This window comes from Rhineura floridana, chromosome 3 (genome assembly GCF_030035675.1).
Source record: "Rhineura floridana isolate rRhiFlo1 chromosome 3, rRhiFlo1.hap2, whole genome shotgun sequence".
In the NCBI taxonomy this organism is placed as follows: Eukaryota; Metazoa; Chordata; class Lepidosauria; order Squamata; family Rhineuridae; genus Rhineura; species Rhineura floridana.
The window spans coordinates 127,759,008-127,776,065 of NC_084482.1; the positions used below are offsets into that span (position 1 = coordinate 127,759,008).

The following is a 17,058-nucleotide window of genomic DNA, read 5'->3' on the forward strand; positions in this document are numbered from 1 at the left end:
CATGGCAAATGGTTCCTAGCACTGGAGTGGTGAATAATTAGCTGAAAACTAAATTAATTTAGTTTCCAAGTGTCTAGGATCAACCCTGCCCAGTTTCTCCAGTCATCATTCATGAGTCATGTTAGAACAACTATGTTGTATAAATACAAACACAGAGAATGCAGAACAGAAGTCACCGTTGTGATCAGTTGATTGTACCCATCTACACACAATGCACATTGGGATACCTGCAGATCATATACTGATTCCCTGCTTGCTATGACACTGAACACTATAGACCAGTGGCTCCCAAACCCTTTTCCCCACAGACCACTTGGAATTGCTGCGGGTCTTGGTGGACCACTTAATGGTTTTTCTGCCTGTTGTAGTGACTAATGTGCTGCGCCAGATGCTGTATGATTTTTAATTGTATTTTTATTGCTTCTTTTATTTATTATATTTTATTTTATTGTGCTACAGTTTTATACAAACTGTAATACAATAAACTACAATATAAGAAATGGAATAAGCAATAAAATACATATTGTCACCTTTAAAAGAAAATATATTAATTCTAGCCTCCCATTAATTCTCACACCATCTGAATGGAAGCTTGTGGAGCACTGGTGGTTTGTGAAGCACTGTTTGGGGACCCCTACTACAGACCATAATTCTCCAGTTCCGGGAAGTCAGGAGCCACTAGAGAGCCAACTTGAGCCACTGGCTGATATAAAAACTCTTGGACCAGCTGCATTCCTTCAGTCTGGTCAACTTGTTGCTGTAGGAGATGACAAGATCATTCCTCTGTGCTAACTAACTGACTGACTGACTCCTAACGTACTCACCTGCTCTAGGGTCAGAGTACTTAGCATGCATAAACTGGACGTACTAATAGATACAGCAGGGCTTCCTGGTTACACTGCTAACTGAAGACTACCTTGTTGCAGCAGATAATGTTGTGAGACCCAGACCCCAGTCCTTACCCAGACATTTACTAGTAACCATTTCTATAGGACATAGGAAGACCAAGTGCAAAAGAAATACATCTTTATTTTATTTAAAAAGATTTCTATTCCACTTAATTTAAAAAATATCTGAGTGGTTTAAATAAAATAAAATATTAGTAAGAAATCAGATTGAGTACACATAATATTATCTTTAATCTTTATAGTCTTCATGCAGGCACAGGAGCCCTGTTCTGTTTGGCATCTGGTCACCATCACAGCATATGGACAATTCAGCTTTTTGCAGTCCAGCTGTATTATAAAGTTACTGGGCTGACTGATGAGGAAGTGGCATAAAATAAAAATAAAAAACTACATAATAAAATGCAAATAAAAATAAAAAGTAAAACATATATGAGAGACTAATAAAACCACAAAGAGGGACAGGGAGGGCTGTGCACAGGTAAGATCTCTGGAGAGGAACCTAGAATGGCTGAGGAGAAAGCAGGACATGGAGACAAAATAATGTGGAAACCCCTTATGCAGGGTCTAGAATACAAAAGCATTCTTCAAAGTTGTTAGGAAAGGTGGAGATGAGGATTGCTGAATGTCATATATTGATTCAAAATAACTAGCCAAATCTTTTAACACATTTAATGAGTGATCATCAGCAGTTAAAATGTTCATGAACATTCTGTGGTATCACAGTATGTTTCTGTACTTAGTTTAGACTTTAAGGGAAGGACTGTGAGTCTGTGTCACTACTGCGAATATAGTTCAGGATCAGAAAAAACATTTTATACCTGAGGTCAGAAAAAACTATGTGCTGCAGAGAGGCTGGAAAGGTAGTGATCTAGGGATGCTAAGAGCTAGGAACTGAGTGGTCTGAGAACCAAGGAGATGGATGGTTGAAGGGAAACTTCACAAAAGGCCTAGGAAAAAGAAGGTCTATATTTTGTAAATAGAAAGGACAGGAACTAGAGAAGTGCAAAAGGCTGGATTTCACATGTTGATTTTAAAGGAATTAGGCAGATATTTTGTTGTTGGTCAATAATAACAACAATCATCACCAGGCAAGAAGCACTGGTGCTTTCAGGTATCATGTTTCCTTTTTGGTTAAAAGGTGGCAAATCTGTGGCTAAATATGGACTATGCACTTGTTTGTGATAGCTGTTTGGATCTATTTTCAATCTCATGGCAAATTACCGTCAATAACATTCCCAACTAATTAATTTGTTCACAACTATACAGCATTAAGTAGCTACCTATAGGGAGGTGCAACAATTCTCCACACAATAGCAATTTAGAATTTTGCTTGAAGGATGATACAAGTTACTGCTTGTAATAAGTTTGAAGGAAAACATTCCCGTTCCGTGCCCGGGACCTACTGGGCAGAGGGACGAGCTTGCGGCCGCTGTCGATGTCCAGGCTGCCATCTTGGGGGATGCGTGCACACACGGTGCGCTGGCGCGCCGTCGTGTGACGCGGCAGGGAGGCGGGGCGGCTGAAGGCTATTTAAGGCCGCCCCGCCTGCTTCCCGCCATCCAGTTCAAATTTCGGCGGCAATCTCGGCAGCCGCAGCAGCAGCTTTGGCGCGGCTTCTTTCGGCGGCAGCTTCGGCGCGGCGCGGCTCCTTTTGGCGGCAATCTCGGCAGCCGCAGCAGCAGCTTCGGCGCGGCGCGGCTCCTTTCGGCGGCAATTTCGGCAGCCACAGCAGCAGCTTCGGCGCGGCGCGGCTCCTTTGCCGGCGCACATGGGCCTCCGGAGGCTTCCTGAGGCCAGGGTGGCTGGGCGGCGGCAAGCCCCCCCCAGCCTCATTGAGAGACAGGGAGGCAGCGGCGGCTGGCACCAAGGCCTATGCGGCGAGGATCCTGGGGCAGTCACTACGAGGCGGCAGCGCAGGATCGGATCCAGCAGCGGCGAGGACTACAGGCTAGGCAGCCTTTGGCCGGCAACTTTTAAATTTAATTATTAATTTTAATTAACGCGGGGGTAGGTGGGGCACGGCCCCAACCATCAATCCTTGCCACGTGCAGGGCAATTAGGCTCCCCTCCAGGATAATTGGGTGCCAGGAGGGGGTATAGAATAAGCAGGCAGGCCCCTTCACAACGTTTTGAAATCACGTCGTTTTGTAAGCGGGGCCCCTATCTCCCTCTAGTATGCCACCCAAGAAAGGACAAGGGGGGCCAAAAGGGAAAGGAAAGGCCCCCAAAGCAGGGGGGAGATGCCCACCCTCAGTGGTGGAGGGGGCAAGGAGTGGGGAGGGGCCACCATGGGCGGCCATATTAGCCAGGTTGGAAGCCTTAGAGCATGGCTCAGGCCACCCTAGTGCACCTCGGGACCAACCTGTGACAGGGAAGGAGAAGGACCCACCACCCAAACGGTCTCGGGGGAAAACGCAGCGGCCAGTGAACAGTGCTGATGCAGGGGCTGTTGCTTCCATCTTAGCGCGACTGGATGTGCTGGAGGCCGGGCCCAGGGCTGAGGCGAGGACGCCCAGCATAGAGCCAGGCGCAACTCCCACCTTGCAAGCAGCCCCAACAATGCAGCCCACACAAGGACCTTTGGCGGAAAGCACACAGGGTGAGTCCTCTATCATGCCACAACAACAAGGGCAGCGGCAGTGGAGCTGGGCCCCCTGGGGGTACCCCTACTGGCCCTTTTCCCCACCAGCGGTAACCGAGGGATATGGGCAGGCAGGGACTCCCGCCGGCGGGGGGGAGGTTACGCCACAGCAGCAGCATCCCCTAAGGGAGGCCTGCGAGCAGGTCTGGCACCTCGCTGCTGGGACGGCGATGGAAGGAGGGCATCAGCCCGCCCTGTCTGCCAACCCCCCTGCAGAGATATCCGACCCCCTGGGATCAGTCAGAGAGGGGGCCATACCTTTTGGGGAAACGTCTGCCCCACTGGGTTTTCATCTTCTGCCTGCTACGAAGGACAGAATATGGAGGGGAGAGTACGTGGACCTATTCTCGCTCTTGTACAGGGAGCTGGTTGGGAAGGATAAGGATAAAGGGGAACATGCAGAGCCCGATAGGCCCAAGCGCCGACGGGTAGAGCGCTCTTGGTCTAACTGGCTGCCTGCATTCCTTACGTACATGGGGGTGGTAATACAGAGGCAGCCTCATAGGGCCTCGGTACTGATCAAATACCTCGATATCATATATCGGGGCTACTCTGAGTTTCAAGGGACGGCATGGCTGGACTACGACCAGGCGTTCCGTATGAGGGCGGCTTTTGATACATCCCTCCCCTGGGACAAAAAGGAGGCTGACCTGTGGCTGCAATTTATGGCACATTCTAGACCCATGGCAGGTGATAGGGCGGACAGCGGCCATCTCTTGGCACGCCAGGCATCAGCAACTGCTTCCCGCGGGCCTGCGGGGCAGGGGGTTCAACCCCGCCTGCTTTGCTGGGAGTTAAGCTCGCGTGGCCTTTGCGGTCGGAGCCCGTGCAGGTTCAGACATGAATGTGCCATATGTGGGGGCCCCCACGCCTGCACTAGCTGCCCCAGGGGCCGCCCCTTCAGGGGTGGAAACAGGGATTCGGCTGGCGCAAGGAAGACAGGGGCTGCAGGCGCAGCTCAGGGAAAGGGGCCCCAGCCCAATTAAAATTTACGAGCTCCAACACTTACTCCACCTTTACCCCCTAGTCCAAGATGCCCAGTTTTTACTCGAAGGCTTCACAGTGGGTTTTCGGATCCCCTATTTGGGTCCCAGGCGACCTTTCATGTCCCGCAACCTTAAGTCAGTGGAAGACAGGGAATCAGTTCTGAGAGAAAAAATTAGGAAGGAAGTAGTAGCCGGCCGGGTTTTGGGCCCCTTTGCTGCACCACCCATCCCCTCACTCAGAGTTTCCCCGTTGGGCCTCGTCCCCAAGAGGGCACCAGGTGAATTTCGCCTGATACACCACCTGTCCTTTCCACAGGGTGAGTCAGTCAATGACTTCATCCCAGCGGAGCTGTGCTCAGTCCGCTACACATCATTCGACTGTGCTGTGCGAATGGTCAGGGACTGCGGGGTTGGGGCCCTTATGGGAAAGTGTGACATCAAGTCTGCTTTCCACCTCCTCCCGGTCCACCCACAGGACTTTGAGCTGTTGGGCTTGGCTTTTGAGGGTGAATATTACATGGACAGGGCATTGCCTATGGGCTGCTCTATATCATGCTCTGTTTTCGAGCGCTTCAGCTCCTTCTTGGAGTGGGCGGTCAAGAGGCGCGCAGGCTTGCAATCAGTGGTACACTATTTGGATGACTACCTGTTTGCGGGCCCTGCGGACTCAGGCACCTGTAGGGCATTCATGGCACATTTCGCGGGGCTGGCTGGGGAGCTGGGCGTCCCCCTCGTGGCCGAGAAAACTGAGGGCCCATCCACCGCTATCACGTTTCTGGGCATCGAGATAGATACGGTGGCCCAATGCTGCAGGCTCGCTCATGACAAGTTGGGGGCCCTCAGGGAGAAGATCTCAGAAGTGGTCAGTTCTAATAAGGTGACATTAGCCACTCTCCAACAGCTGGCAGGCCATCTGAACTTTGCCTGCAGGGTTGTAGCGCCCGGCCGTGCCTTCCTGCGGCGCGTATATGACGCCATGGCTGGCCTATCACGATCCTACCACCGCACACGGGTGACAGCCGCTCTTAGGGCTGACCTGACAGTGTGGTCCACCTTCTTGCGGGAATTTAATGGGGTCTCCCTATGGAGAAGGGATCGCCTGTTGGAGGCAGAGCTACAGGTGCACTCCGATGCCTCGGGTGCCTTCGGTTTTGGGGTCATTCTTCATGACTCATGGTGCCACGGCAGCTGGCCGCAGGGCTGGACACTGGCTGGCCTGACCAGAGACCTGACGTTCTTGGAGTTCTTCCCCATTGTCGTGGCCGTACACCTCTGGCCCGACAAGTTGGGTAATTCCTCAGTCCACTTTTGGTGCGACAACCTCCCCACAGTGCACGTTATTAACACCCTGTCCTCTAGAAACCCCAATGTTATGCTTCTGGTGCGAGCATTCGTGCTCCAATGTCTTCGCTATAATATTCAGTTCCTGGCGCGCCACGTTCCGGGTATTGACAATAGTATTGCTGATGCTCTATCACGGAACCAGATGGAGAAGTTTCGCCAGCTGGCACCGTGGGCAAGGGCTCTGCCGGAGGTGTTCCCCCCAGCGCTATGGGAGATTGGAGGATTGAATCAGAAAGGGCCATAAGCCTTTCTGTGGTGCCCAGCACTTTGGCCAGCTACCAGGGGGCAGGTAGGGATCTATCAAACTTCAGAGAGTCCAGGGGTTACGCCCAGGAGTGGCCCATCCCGGTCGAGCAGCTTATGGAGTTCTGCGTGGAGGGGAAACGGAGAGGCCTTTCAGTCAGGACCATCAAAGGTAAGCTCTCAGGCCTCGCTTTCCTAGCGAAGGCACGGGGCTTTCAGGAATACACGGGTGACTTTAGGGTGCGCCGGATGCTGGAGGGTTGGTCCCGCGAGCGCCCTTGCCCCCCGGATGCACGCCTCCCCTTTTCCCCGGAGCTATTGTTTGGCCTGCAGGGACAGTGGAAGCACTTGTGTTCTTCCCCTTTCGAGGCCCTGCTATATCATGCTGCGGCCCTCACTCTGTTTTTTGGGGCCTTCCGAATTGGGGAGGTGGTGGCGGCTTCTAAGATGGATAACTCCCTCCGAGCTCTGCTAGTCTCCGACCTCAGCTGGAGGGCAGAGCGGGCCCTCCTGCGGCTCAGGCGGTCTAAAACGGACCAGCATGGTAAGGGGCGCCTGGTGGTATTAGCCCCATGCCGGCAGCAAGAACTCTGCCCAGTAACAGCCCTGTGCGGTTTTGTGGCAGCGAGGGGGTCGCAGTCAGGGTACCTATTCATACATAGGAACTCCCAGCCTCTTACCAGATACCAGTTCTGGTCCGTGGCGAAGGCCGCACTGGGGAATTTAGGCGTGGACCCCAGTAAGTTCGGGACACACTCCTTCCGGATAGGCGTGGCCTCCACGGCGGCTCTATTGGGCTTCTCTAAAGACAGGCTTCAGGCTGTGGGCGGGTGGTCCTCGGACGCGTACAAGGCCTACGTTAGACCACTTGCTGACACACACGACGCCAGCGGCTAGATGTTGGCCCCCCCAGGCCCCCCCTTTTTTTTGTTACCCAATGTCGTTGTTGTTTCAACAGATCGCTGGACAAGATCGGAGCAGCCATGCATCCTCCTATGTGGCCACAGTATGATGTTCTGGGCGGGCCGCAGGGCGGCGAAGTCTCGCTTTGGCACGCAGCTGGGGCTCAGTCAATGAACCGCAGTGCGGTGGCTGGGACGTCGGGGGATGCGTTGGGACGGGCTCCAGCCAGCCTTGTTTCAACCGGCTGTGGAAGTGGCAGTGCCCCAGGTGCTGGTGATCCACCTCGGGGGCAACGACTTGGGTCTGTTAAAGGGCAAGGCCCTAATTGAACAGGCATGCGGTGACCTCCGGGCCATTGCACGTCGCTGGCCGGGGGTGCACTTAGTGTGGTCAGACATCCTGCCGCGCAAGAGGTGGAATTGTGCCGGTGACCCACGAGGGATGGACAGGGCACGGAAAAAGGTGAACAGGCAAATTCAGAGGGCCCTTAGGGACTTGGGAGGTTCTGTCATCCACCACCCAGAGGTGGGCCACAACAAGCTTGAGCTGTTTCGGCCTGATGGCGTCCATTTGACGGACACGGGCAACGACATCTTTCTAAGGGACCTGCAGAAGGGTTTACACCAGATTCTTATCGGGTGTGGGGTAAAGGGGGACTAAGCAGAGGCTTGTCCCCCTTCTGTGGCGAAGAAGTGCGGGGAAAGGTTAAAGGGAAAGGGCAGCTAGGTGACACCTTTAGGCACCTTTGGGGGTGACAGGCGGTCCGGAGGCCTGCAGCTCAGGGCTACACGGCCCGGGGACAGGGTACGGGCCGCCTTTGGGGCCAACGTGCCTCATCCGCTCGGAGTTTCAGGGCTCCGAAGGGGCGGTGATGCGGGTTGGACCCCCTACACATCTTCAGGGTGTGGCTGGAGCTGGGGGGCTGGCACAGGGCAGCCCCAGGCTCAGGCAGGGCATGGTCGCCCGATAGCTGCTAACAGGCTTTGCCTGGATCACCAGAATGCTCCCGCCCTTAATCTCCCTTCTGCAGGTTCATTATTCAATTGATTCTGTTTAAATAAAGTGGCCCATTATTTACCCAAGCAATGGTGTCTGTGTTTTATTTCGGCAATAGGCCGCAATCCCGTTCCGTGCCCGGGACCTACCGGGCAGAGGGACGAGCTTGTGGCCGCTGTCGATGTCCAGGCTGCCATCTTGGGGGATGCGTGCACACACGGCGCGCTGGCGCGCCGTCGTGTGAAGCGGCAGGGAGGCGGGGCGGCTGAAGGCTATTTAAGGCCGCCCCGCCTGCTTCCCGCCATCCAGTTCAAATTTCGGCGGCACCCGCCCGACCCTCCCTCTGCTGCAGTGTGATCCATTTGGTCGCTACAGGGCCGACTAGGAATTTTTGGCCTGCCTGCCTCGCTTTGCTGGCAGGTTTCTTTTGCCTACTCCACACTGTGGTTGGGGGGGAGGGGTCAAGGGTTAGCACGGGTGCCCCTGGGGTAAATAGGCCGATTGGGCTGTTTAGTTTGAATTGTTAACGGTCACTTTTGGAGTGCAAGCGAAGAAGTGCGGGGAAAGGTTAAAGGGAAAGGGCAGCTAGGTGACACCTTTAGGCACCTTTGGGGGTGACAGGCGGTCCGGAGGCTTGCAGCTCAGGGCTACACGGCCCAGGGACAGGGTACAGGCCGCCTTTGGGGCCAACGTGCCTCATCCGCTCGGAGTTTCAGGGCTCCGAGGGGCGGTGATGCGGGTTGGACCCCCTACACATCTTCAGGGTGTGGCTGGAGCTGGGGGGCTGGCACAGGGCAGCCCCAGGCTCAGGCAGGGCATGGTCGCCCGATAGCTGCTAACAGGCTTTGCCTGGATCACCAGAATGCTCCCACCCTTAATCTCCCTTCTGCAGGTTCATTATTCAATTGATTCTGTTTAAATAAAGTGGCCCATTATTTACCCAAGCAATGGTGTCTGTGTTTTATTTCGGCAATAGGCCGCAATGCAAGGGTCAATGGAAATGTTCTTTGGTGATGTCATGGTGGAAAGTGCTGCAAGATGGCAGATGCCATATAGAAACAGTTTCATTTTCTGGTGGTTGCTAACATGATATGGGATGAAAACGCACATAATATTTTGATGGCGGTGGGTGGGTGGCAATGATTACTCAAAAGAGGAGAAAACTGCACTTACCTGAGGTCGCAGATTTGGGTGTAGCAATACATATCCATTCAGATCAATAGCAAATATATAGCCGTTTGCCCCTAACTGGATGGGAGGACAAAAAGAGAAACAAATTGCAGCTCAGAATGAAAGAGATGAATTGCATCAAAGTTCCTATGCCACTGTCACAGGTACTTCCTACCGACCTCTGCCCTTCCTCCATTACTCAACCCAAGCCCAGAACAGACAACTAAGGCTTTCTAAACTGAAGGAAAGAGCATTCAATTCTTTTATTAAAGGCTACTGAAGGAGAAGCAATGACCATTGGATAGGTGAGAGTGATTTGGAAGTAGAGTAGTGGCATCCATTAGGAAAACTCTGTGCAAATATAAACCCCGTGCTAATTCTCAAAGGTTCTTCTCTTTCCTGCTTGCTTGCTCTTTATCATGGCTGAGTCTTTGGGGAGACTGGATCCCATTCTGAGGGAAATAATCTATTCCTTACGCACATTGTATCGCTGTGTCAGCTTCTTGATGTCATTCAGAGCCACATCAATCCCCACAACACCTAGGATGAGCTGGTTCTGAAAATGCATAAGTAACAAAGGCAGTTATCTTCAAGACTGAAGTCACATACTATGTAGGTATGTAATCTATTAGTAATGCAGTTTTTATTTACCAGCAGTGTCCTTGATTTAAAGAGAAGGGCAGAACATAACAGGCCATAGCTGAGCTAACCAGAAAAAAATGTGCAATACTCATGCAAGACAAGAAAGATCTCAAGTTGAAAAGGATGGCAAAATGACATTTCACTATTCCAAACATTTCGTATTTTAACCTCCTTTCTCTGTCATTCCACTTACACACAGACTCACAAACATGTGCATCTCTCTCTTTCACAAAAACACACACTTGCACACACACCTTTTGTAAACTCAGTATATGCACAAACTTACTATCCCTTTTTAACATGGGAAAATCAGCAAGATTTTCTTTTAATTTTCACATGAACACATGTGGATTTCATAGTCTTCCTAAATGAAGTAAAATAATGGCAGAGTAATTCACTATATGCTTGAGCATTTCGAAGAACAAATCAACTTTATGTGGTATGTTAACATCACAATGTAGACAAATGATTGTGTCTTTTGGACCTACCTTACAGTTTTTGTCTTATAGTATTAGGTAAATGGGATGTATATGTACTCAAGCAAGACTCAACTGGAGCAGGAACCCTCTTATACTCTTTCCTGTCCAGCAGGGTCTGATGGCCAGCCCGGGTGGGTGAAGTCAGTGGAGGGATGGAAGCCTCTTCACTGAGACGCTCCCACCTGCAGTTCAGTAGTTCACCACATGAGGGAGCGGCACACAGCTCAAAGCAAACTATTCCTAGCAGTAAAGGTAATCCAATCATTCATGAGGACACTGAAGTCAATCCCTTATCAGGTTCTTCTATCTGAATTTAAGATAAGCACATTCTTCTCTTAAAGATACACCAGTGCCTGCACCTGCAACAAGCCACCATAGACAGAGCTTGGAAAAGTTACTTTTTTGAACTACAACTCCCATCAGCCCAATTCAGTGGCCATGCTGGCTGGGGCTGATGGGAGTTGTAGTTCAAAAAAGTAACTTTTCCAAGCTCTGCACTGCACGACATGCGATATTTGTTGCAATGGAGTTGCTATGCTGCTTTATGAAACAATAACTAGGCTCCCTGGAGAATAAATGGCTCAGTCTTCGGCCTTGTTGCTTACCTGGTTGGGAAACGGATCACTTCCTGCTTAAAAGCGAGCAGTTATAGAATGCCATGGCAGGTCTATTACTGCTAAGAATTCTAAACAAACATGAAAATGGAAACATAAGGCAGGTGAGAGACAGACTGTGAACACATGCTGGGACTGTATTCACTGGGGAGAAGGGAGGTACTGCGATCTATTTACTGGGGCTTCTTTGTCTTGGAATTCAGCTGACCTTGTACAGTGTGAAAATTCACTTTTAATACTTAAGATATAAACACTTATTTTTGTTGTTGTTCGTAGCTACTGGTATGATGTGGTGCAGCTGTGCAACTGTCCACCCAACACTGATGTCACTGCTGGACTGACTCCACCACTGCGTCTGCATAGCCCCACCCTTTCTGCCATCCCAGCCCTGTCCAGGTAAGCTACGTCGATGCCGCTATTGGGAAGGTAGTTCCGTGGCTCTGCCAACTGCACCAGCTGCTACTGATTGTTACTGTTACTACTACTGCTACCACCACCACTGCCTGCTTTCAATGGTTTCTCATCCAGGTCTGGGTCCTACTTAGCTTTGGCAATGCTGCAGCAGAGGGGGCTCCCCCATCACTCCCACTAGGCCTTAGCGTTAAGCATCACATAGCTAATTCGTGTCCATGTATATTTCTGATACATCATTACATGCTTCCTATATGGTGTTCTTCTATAAACAACGGCACAATTCTCATATTGGTTGACCAATAGAAGATGTAACTTTACCTTTCCTCCAGTGACATAACTGCACCCAAGCCAGTGATCTTGAAAATGAGCTTAGAGTCTTTATAGGACAGTATTCATCCCAAAATGTTGACACAATACACAGCATCGAATACAGGCATAACTGGGTGAAGTTCTGCTTTGTGTAGGAGGGTTGAATATGTGCACAGTGTCTCTGACAGTATGCTTTAACATACTTATTGCTCTTCTGTCATTTGAAGGCCGAATGTATTCTCCTGATGCCATCCCTGGCTTTGGGTACCTTCACACTTCACAAAATTATACAGCCACAAAAGTGACTGTATACTATAGTCAGCATAGATTTTTCGCATTCCGCAATGTTAAATTGAAAATACCCGCCCTGCCATGCTGATCCTTCCCATAAGCTCATTTCAAAGCAAAACCTTAGAAAACTTATAATCCTAAACTCAGAAATGCTTGCTTAACAATCCTCTAACTTTTCATGGCAATACACAAAACAGTCAGAGAGAATCGAGAGTTCAAAGTGTAAAAAGAGAGAGAGAAAACACAGACCCCTTCTGGACTTTTTTTCTGTCAGTGATCTCATAATTTGTTGAAATTAATTAAAAATCAGCCATGTTCACAGAGTACCTGTAATCCTATTACTGACCTTGCCCCATACTCTGACCTTCATCTTCTGCCGTTAAATTAAAAAAAAAAGGCCTGGCTGATTTTTAATTAATTTAACAAATATAACATTGAAGTCAACAATAATCTCCTATGTGGGCTGCCTTAGCTCCCCCCGCTGCATGGTGTGGCGGGGGTGGAGGTATGCCCCACAGCATGCCACCCCGGCTAGAGACTGGATTAGAAAAGTAAGAGATCTGGAATAGCTGTGGAGTGATGGCGAACTGCCATATCTTTCCTCCCTGCTAGAGTCGCTGGAGGGAGATCTGCGCCTCCGCTTACCCTTGTGGGAGCTCCTACTCAAATGTCTGCCCCGCTTACGTTTAAGGGCATGGTGGATGGAACCACTGATTTTAGAGGCAATAAACTTAACCCAAGATATGAACTTGGGGAACTGGGAATGGGGGAGGGGAAACTTCAATAGCTTCATCTGAAATATTTATCTCCCTGCTGCCCCCGCTTGGGGATGGAGAGAGCGCAGGCTGAGCACTTGTTGAGCCTTGTTCCTGCAGCTCCTTGGAGTCCATCGCCTTTCCCGCATGACAGGAGTCTTGGCGGGAAAATGAGGAAGAGGCAGGTGAAGCCATAAAATGGAGTCCTTGGTTGTCTTGCACTTAGAAGAAGATTGTGGGGGGAAAACGCTGCTATGGCAAGCCGCCTTAGCAGGTGCCAATCAACCCCCTGCTGTCTTGTGCTCTCTGAAGTCAAAGCAATATACCCCCAGGCTGCACGCTGCACTCCTTCTTATTCTGGGAAGATGGGGGGAGCCTGAAGCAACGATCCTGCTAGGTACGAATGTTGAGGGAATGCGGCTCCGTGGAGCAAGGAGACAGTCTCCTGTCTAAGCAGCTGCCACTGTTGCTGAGGCGCTGCGGCTAGCCGCACTCCGCTTGTGCCCAAAACACCAAGCATGATGCCAGGAAGCCTAGCCAGGCTCGACAAAAACTCCCAAACCCAAGACCCATGGACTGAAGGTGGGAGGAAGTGAGGAGAGAAGAGACAAACAGGAAGGGTGAGAGGCAAGACAGAAAATGCTAATGAAGTAAGGAGAGGAGAGCTGTGAAAAGAGTAATAGGAGAACAAAAAACCGCTAAGAAACAGAAAAAAGGAAACTCTGAACAGAGAGAAGAGGAGGCCCAACCTTCACTGACCGCAGGCAGGGCTGGTCTGGAGAAAGAGATGACTCCTTCCCCTGGAGAGGAGACCAAGAAGTCTAGAGACCCTGCCTGTCATGGCCAGTAGAAGGAGTCATCCCTAACCAGGAATGTCCTCCAGCCCTATCTAGCAAACAAGAGAAAAAAAATCCAGACCCCTGTTGGACTTTTTTCTGTCAGTGGTCCCATAATTTGTTGAAATTAATTAAAAAACAGCCATATTCACAGAGTACCTGTAATCCTATTACTGACCTTGCCCCATACTCTGACCTTTATCTTCTGCAGTTTAAATTTTTAAAAAAATGCCTGACTGATTTTTAATTAATGTAAGAAATGTAACATTGAAGTCAACGATAAGCACAGGCATGCTCAGTAAGAACCAACTGTCAAGTGTTCTAAAAGCCAGACTCACAGCTGTTTGGTTTAGCTAATCAGATGGCCACACCCACACCAGACCTTTATTTCACTTTAGATAGTCATGCTGATGACACTCAGCTCTATCTCTCGTTTAAATCTTCACCAGAGTTGGCTGTGGAGACCTTGTCCAAGTGCCTGGAATCCGTGAGTGGATGGATGGGAAGGAACAAGCTGAAGTTGAACCCTGATAAGACCGAGGTACTACTTGTGGGGGACAAGAGAACGTTGGGCGACATTGACCTGAAGTTCAACGGGGTGAGTCTACCCCTAAAGGACCAGGTCCGCAGCCTTGGGGTTGTGCTTGATTCCAGGCTGTCCATGGAGGCTCAGATTTCGGCAGTGAGCCGGGCAGCCTGGTACCAACTACACCTCATACGAAGGCTGCAACCCTACCTTCCTGTTCACCAGCTCCCACTAGTGGTACACGCCCTGGTCACCTCTCGTTTGGACTACTGTAATGCGCTCTACGTGGGGATACCCTTGAAAACTGTCCGGAAATTACAACTGATACAAAATGCGGCGGCTCAACTACTTACGAATAGTCGCCGCCAAGATCACATCACACCAGTGTTGTTCGACCTACACTGGCTACCAGTTGTTTTCCGATCCCAATTCAAGGTGTTGGTATTGACCTTTAAATCCCTACACGGTTCCGGCCCAGTTTATCTCACGGAGCGCCTTCAACGCCACCAATTATGCCGCCCGACAAGATCGGCCACACAGGGCCTTCTCTCAATCCCGCCAACAAAAACAGCCAGATTGGTGGGTACAAGAGAGAGGGCATTCTCAGTGGCGGCCCCCACTCTTTGGAACTCCCTCCCACAAGATCTCCGGCACGCCTCTTCTTTAAATGTGTTTCAGAAAGCCTTAAAGACCTGGCTCTTTCAGCAGGCCTTCGGGGTATCTGGGGAGGGTTAATTGTTATAACTGAAATGCCTCCTGCCCAGTTTTAATATTGTTGCTGCAGATGTGTTGTTTTTATATTGTATTACTGTATTTTATCAATTGTATTTTAACAATTTTGTAAGTCGCCTAGAGTGGCCATTGGCCAGATAGGCGACGAAGAAATTAAATTTATTATTATTATTATTATTATTATTATTATTATTATTATTATTATTATTATTATTATTATTATTTCCCAAAGGATCATGGGAAGTGTAGTTTGTGAAGGGTGCTGTGAGTTGTTAGGAGACTCCTATTCCCCTGACAGAGATCCAGTGGCCAGAATGATTTAACAGTCAGCCCCTCTTCTTGGGACTGTAGCTCCGTGAGGGGAATAAGGCCTCAATAAACATGCAAATGATCAGACCTGCCTTTCCCCTCCCCCTCTCTCCTTCCCCTCCCTCCTTCCTTCTTCCTCTTCCCCTGCTCACTCCAGCCCTCCCTCTCTCCTCCTCCCCCACTGCCAGTTTTACCTATCCTAGGCATGGCTGCATGGGAGTAAATCCCACTGAACTCAATAAGCATGCAAATGATCAAACCTGCTCCCCTCCCCTCCCCCACCTGCTCCCACCCCCTCCTCCCCTCTGCCCTTCCTCCTCCCCTCCCTCCCCCTACATTTTTTCCTTCTCCCCTCCCCATCCTCCCATGGTTTCGTCTATCCTAACCATGATTGCAGGACAGTAAATCCCACTGAACTCAATAAGCATGCAAATGACCCATCCATTCTCAGCAAACTTGCACAGGATCCCACTTTTTAGCTCCCAGATTAACAAGCAGAGAAATTCACTAATAGGCAAAAAAACCTTGCAGTTTAAGAACGTACCTATAGCCAACAGATATTTCTATCAAACTTTAAAAAGCAGGGAAATTGGGCAGCTATAGTGAATGCACCAGGGGAGCAGGAGACCTCTTCTCTGAGATATTGTACTGCCATACAAATTTGTCAAAATGCAAACACAATTTGGGTTGGCCTTTCACAGTCCAATCCACTTCCTGTGTAGCTTGGAAGAATTTGGTAACATGTGCCTCTGAGCATATCGTGAGTGGTGGCAACACCTGCTGTCAGGCCAAATAACAGAAACAAGTCATGTGCTGTGCAGATCTTGTTTTAGCAGGGAGGAAGCAACATTATTAAGACAGTTGATAGAGTTCAGATAGTCACTTTAAATATGTTTCATTTACTTAGCAATTTTAGTGAAGTTTCATATAGTAAATCATTTTTTTTACTTCTGTTTCTGTGAATATGTGAAGTAGAGCAACACTTTGCAAAAGTTAAATTAAAAAAACTCCCAAAACAATTGTGGAATAATGGCACTGACTATTCTGCAGAATAGTCTCCAGTGGACATGAAGAATGTCTCCGTTTGCAGAAGATAAAACAGTGGGAGGTGAAATATATTCTAGCAAATTTCTAGGTGTGCTGTTTGTTTTTAATTGAATGTGCCCACTTTTCCTTAAGTGGAGTGGTTTAAGCATAGCAGATTGAAAACATGCATCTTGGGCAGGCCAAGTTTGTTTTTTCCAACAGCTAGATTCATTGTTTAAGTGGCAACACATTGTAATCAATCTGATTTTACATCAACTTGCAGTTTCAGATTCAACTCTTAATGCCCCCAAAATATTAATAGAACATAACCTCCAGTTTGAAATACAAAAGGCAGTCTGCACCATCATATGACATTGACCAACCCAAATTGTGTTTGCATTTTGACAAATTTGTAGGGCGGTACAATATCTCAGAGAGGAGTTCAGGTCTCCTGCTCCTCTGGTGCATTCACTATAGCTGCCAAATTTCCCTGCTTTGAAAAGTTTGATAGAAATATCTGTTGGCTATAGATACGTTCTTGAACCACAAGGTTTTTTTGCCTATTTGTGAATAAACACCATACTGCCTTGGCATGCCCTTGGCCTAATGTTATGATGCTGATGTACAAAAGCAATAAATATAGGACAGGATGGTGGTCAGCTGATGGATTCAGTGACTTGTGTTTGCTCCAGAAAAATCCCAGGCAACTGTCCCTGTATCGTCTTGCCCCATGTTCATCCCTTTTGCATGTCACAGAATTGGCCAGGGAGATCCAATACTGGGCTTGATTCAGAACTGAGTTTGAACTGATTTCAAGACACCTTTTTTTGTTTAAAGCTGTTAGTGGCATCTACATAAAGGACAAGGAACAAAATAAATTTTTGTAGATACCTCTCTCTCTCTCTCTCTCTCTCTCTCTCTCTCTCTCTCTCAC

The 17,058-nt window shown here is 49.3% G+C and overlaps 1 protein-coding gene across 3 annotated transcripts in view; it reads right to left on the reverse strand.

The window, feature by feature from the left end:
- The window catches only part of CACNA2D2 (calcium voltage-gated channel auxiliary subunit alpha2delta 2), a 1,044,533-nt gene that overhangs the window by 81,452 nt on the left and 946,023 nt on the right, over positions 1-17,058 (reverse strand). For all 3 annotated transcript variants that reach the window (XR_009761453.1, XM_061617858.1, XM_061617859.1), the window contains 2 exons: positions 9,673-9,747; positions 9,195-9,269 (listed from right to left, as the gene is read on the reverse strand). Coding sequence is in view for 2 of the 3 variants with exons in the window: in XM_061617858.1 (XP_061473842.1) it covers positions 9,195-9,269; positions 9,673-9,747 (150 nt within the window). In the remaining variant the exon portion in view is untranslated. The remainder of the gene's footprint in view (positions 1-9,194; positions 9,270-9,672; positions 9,748-17,058) is intronic.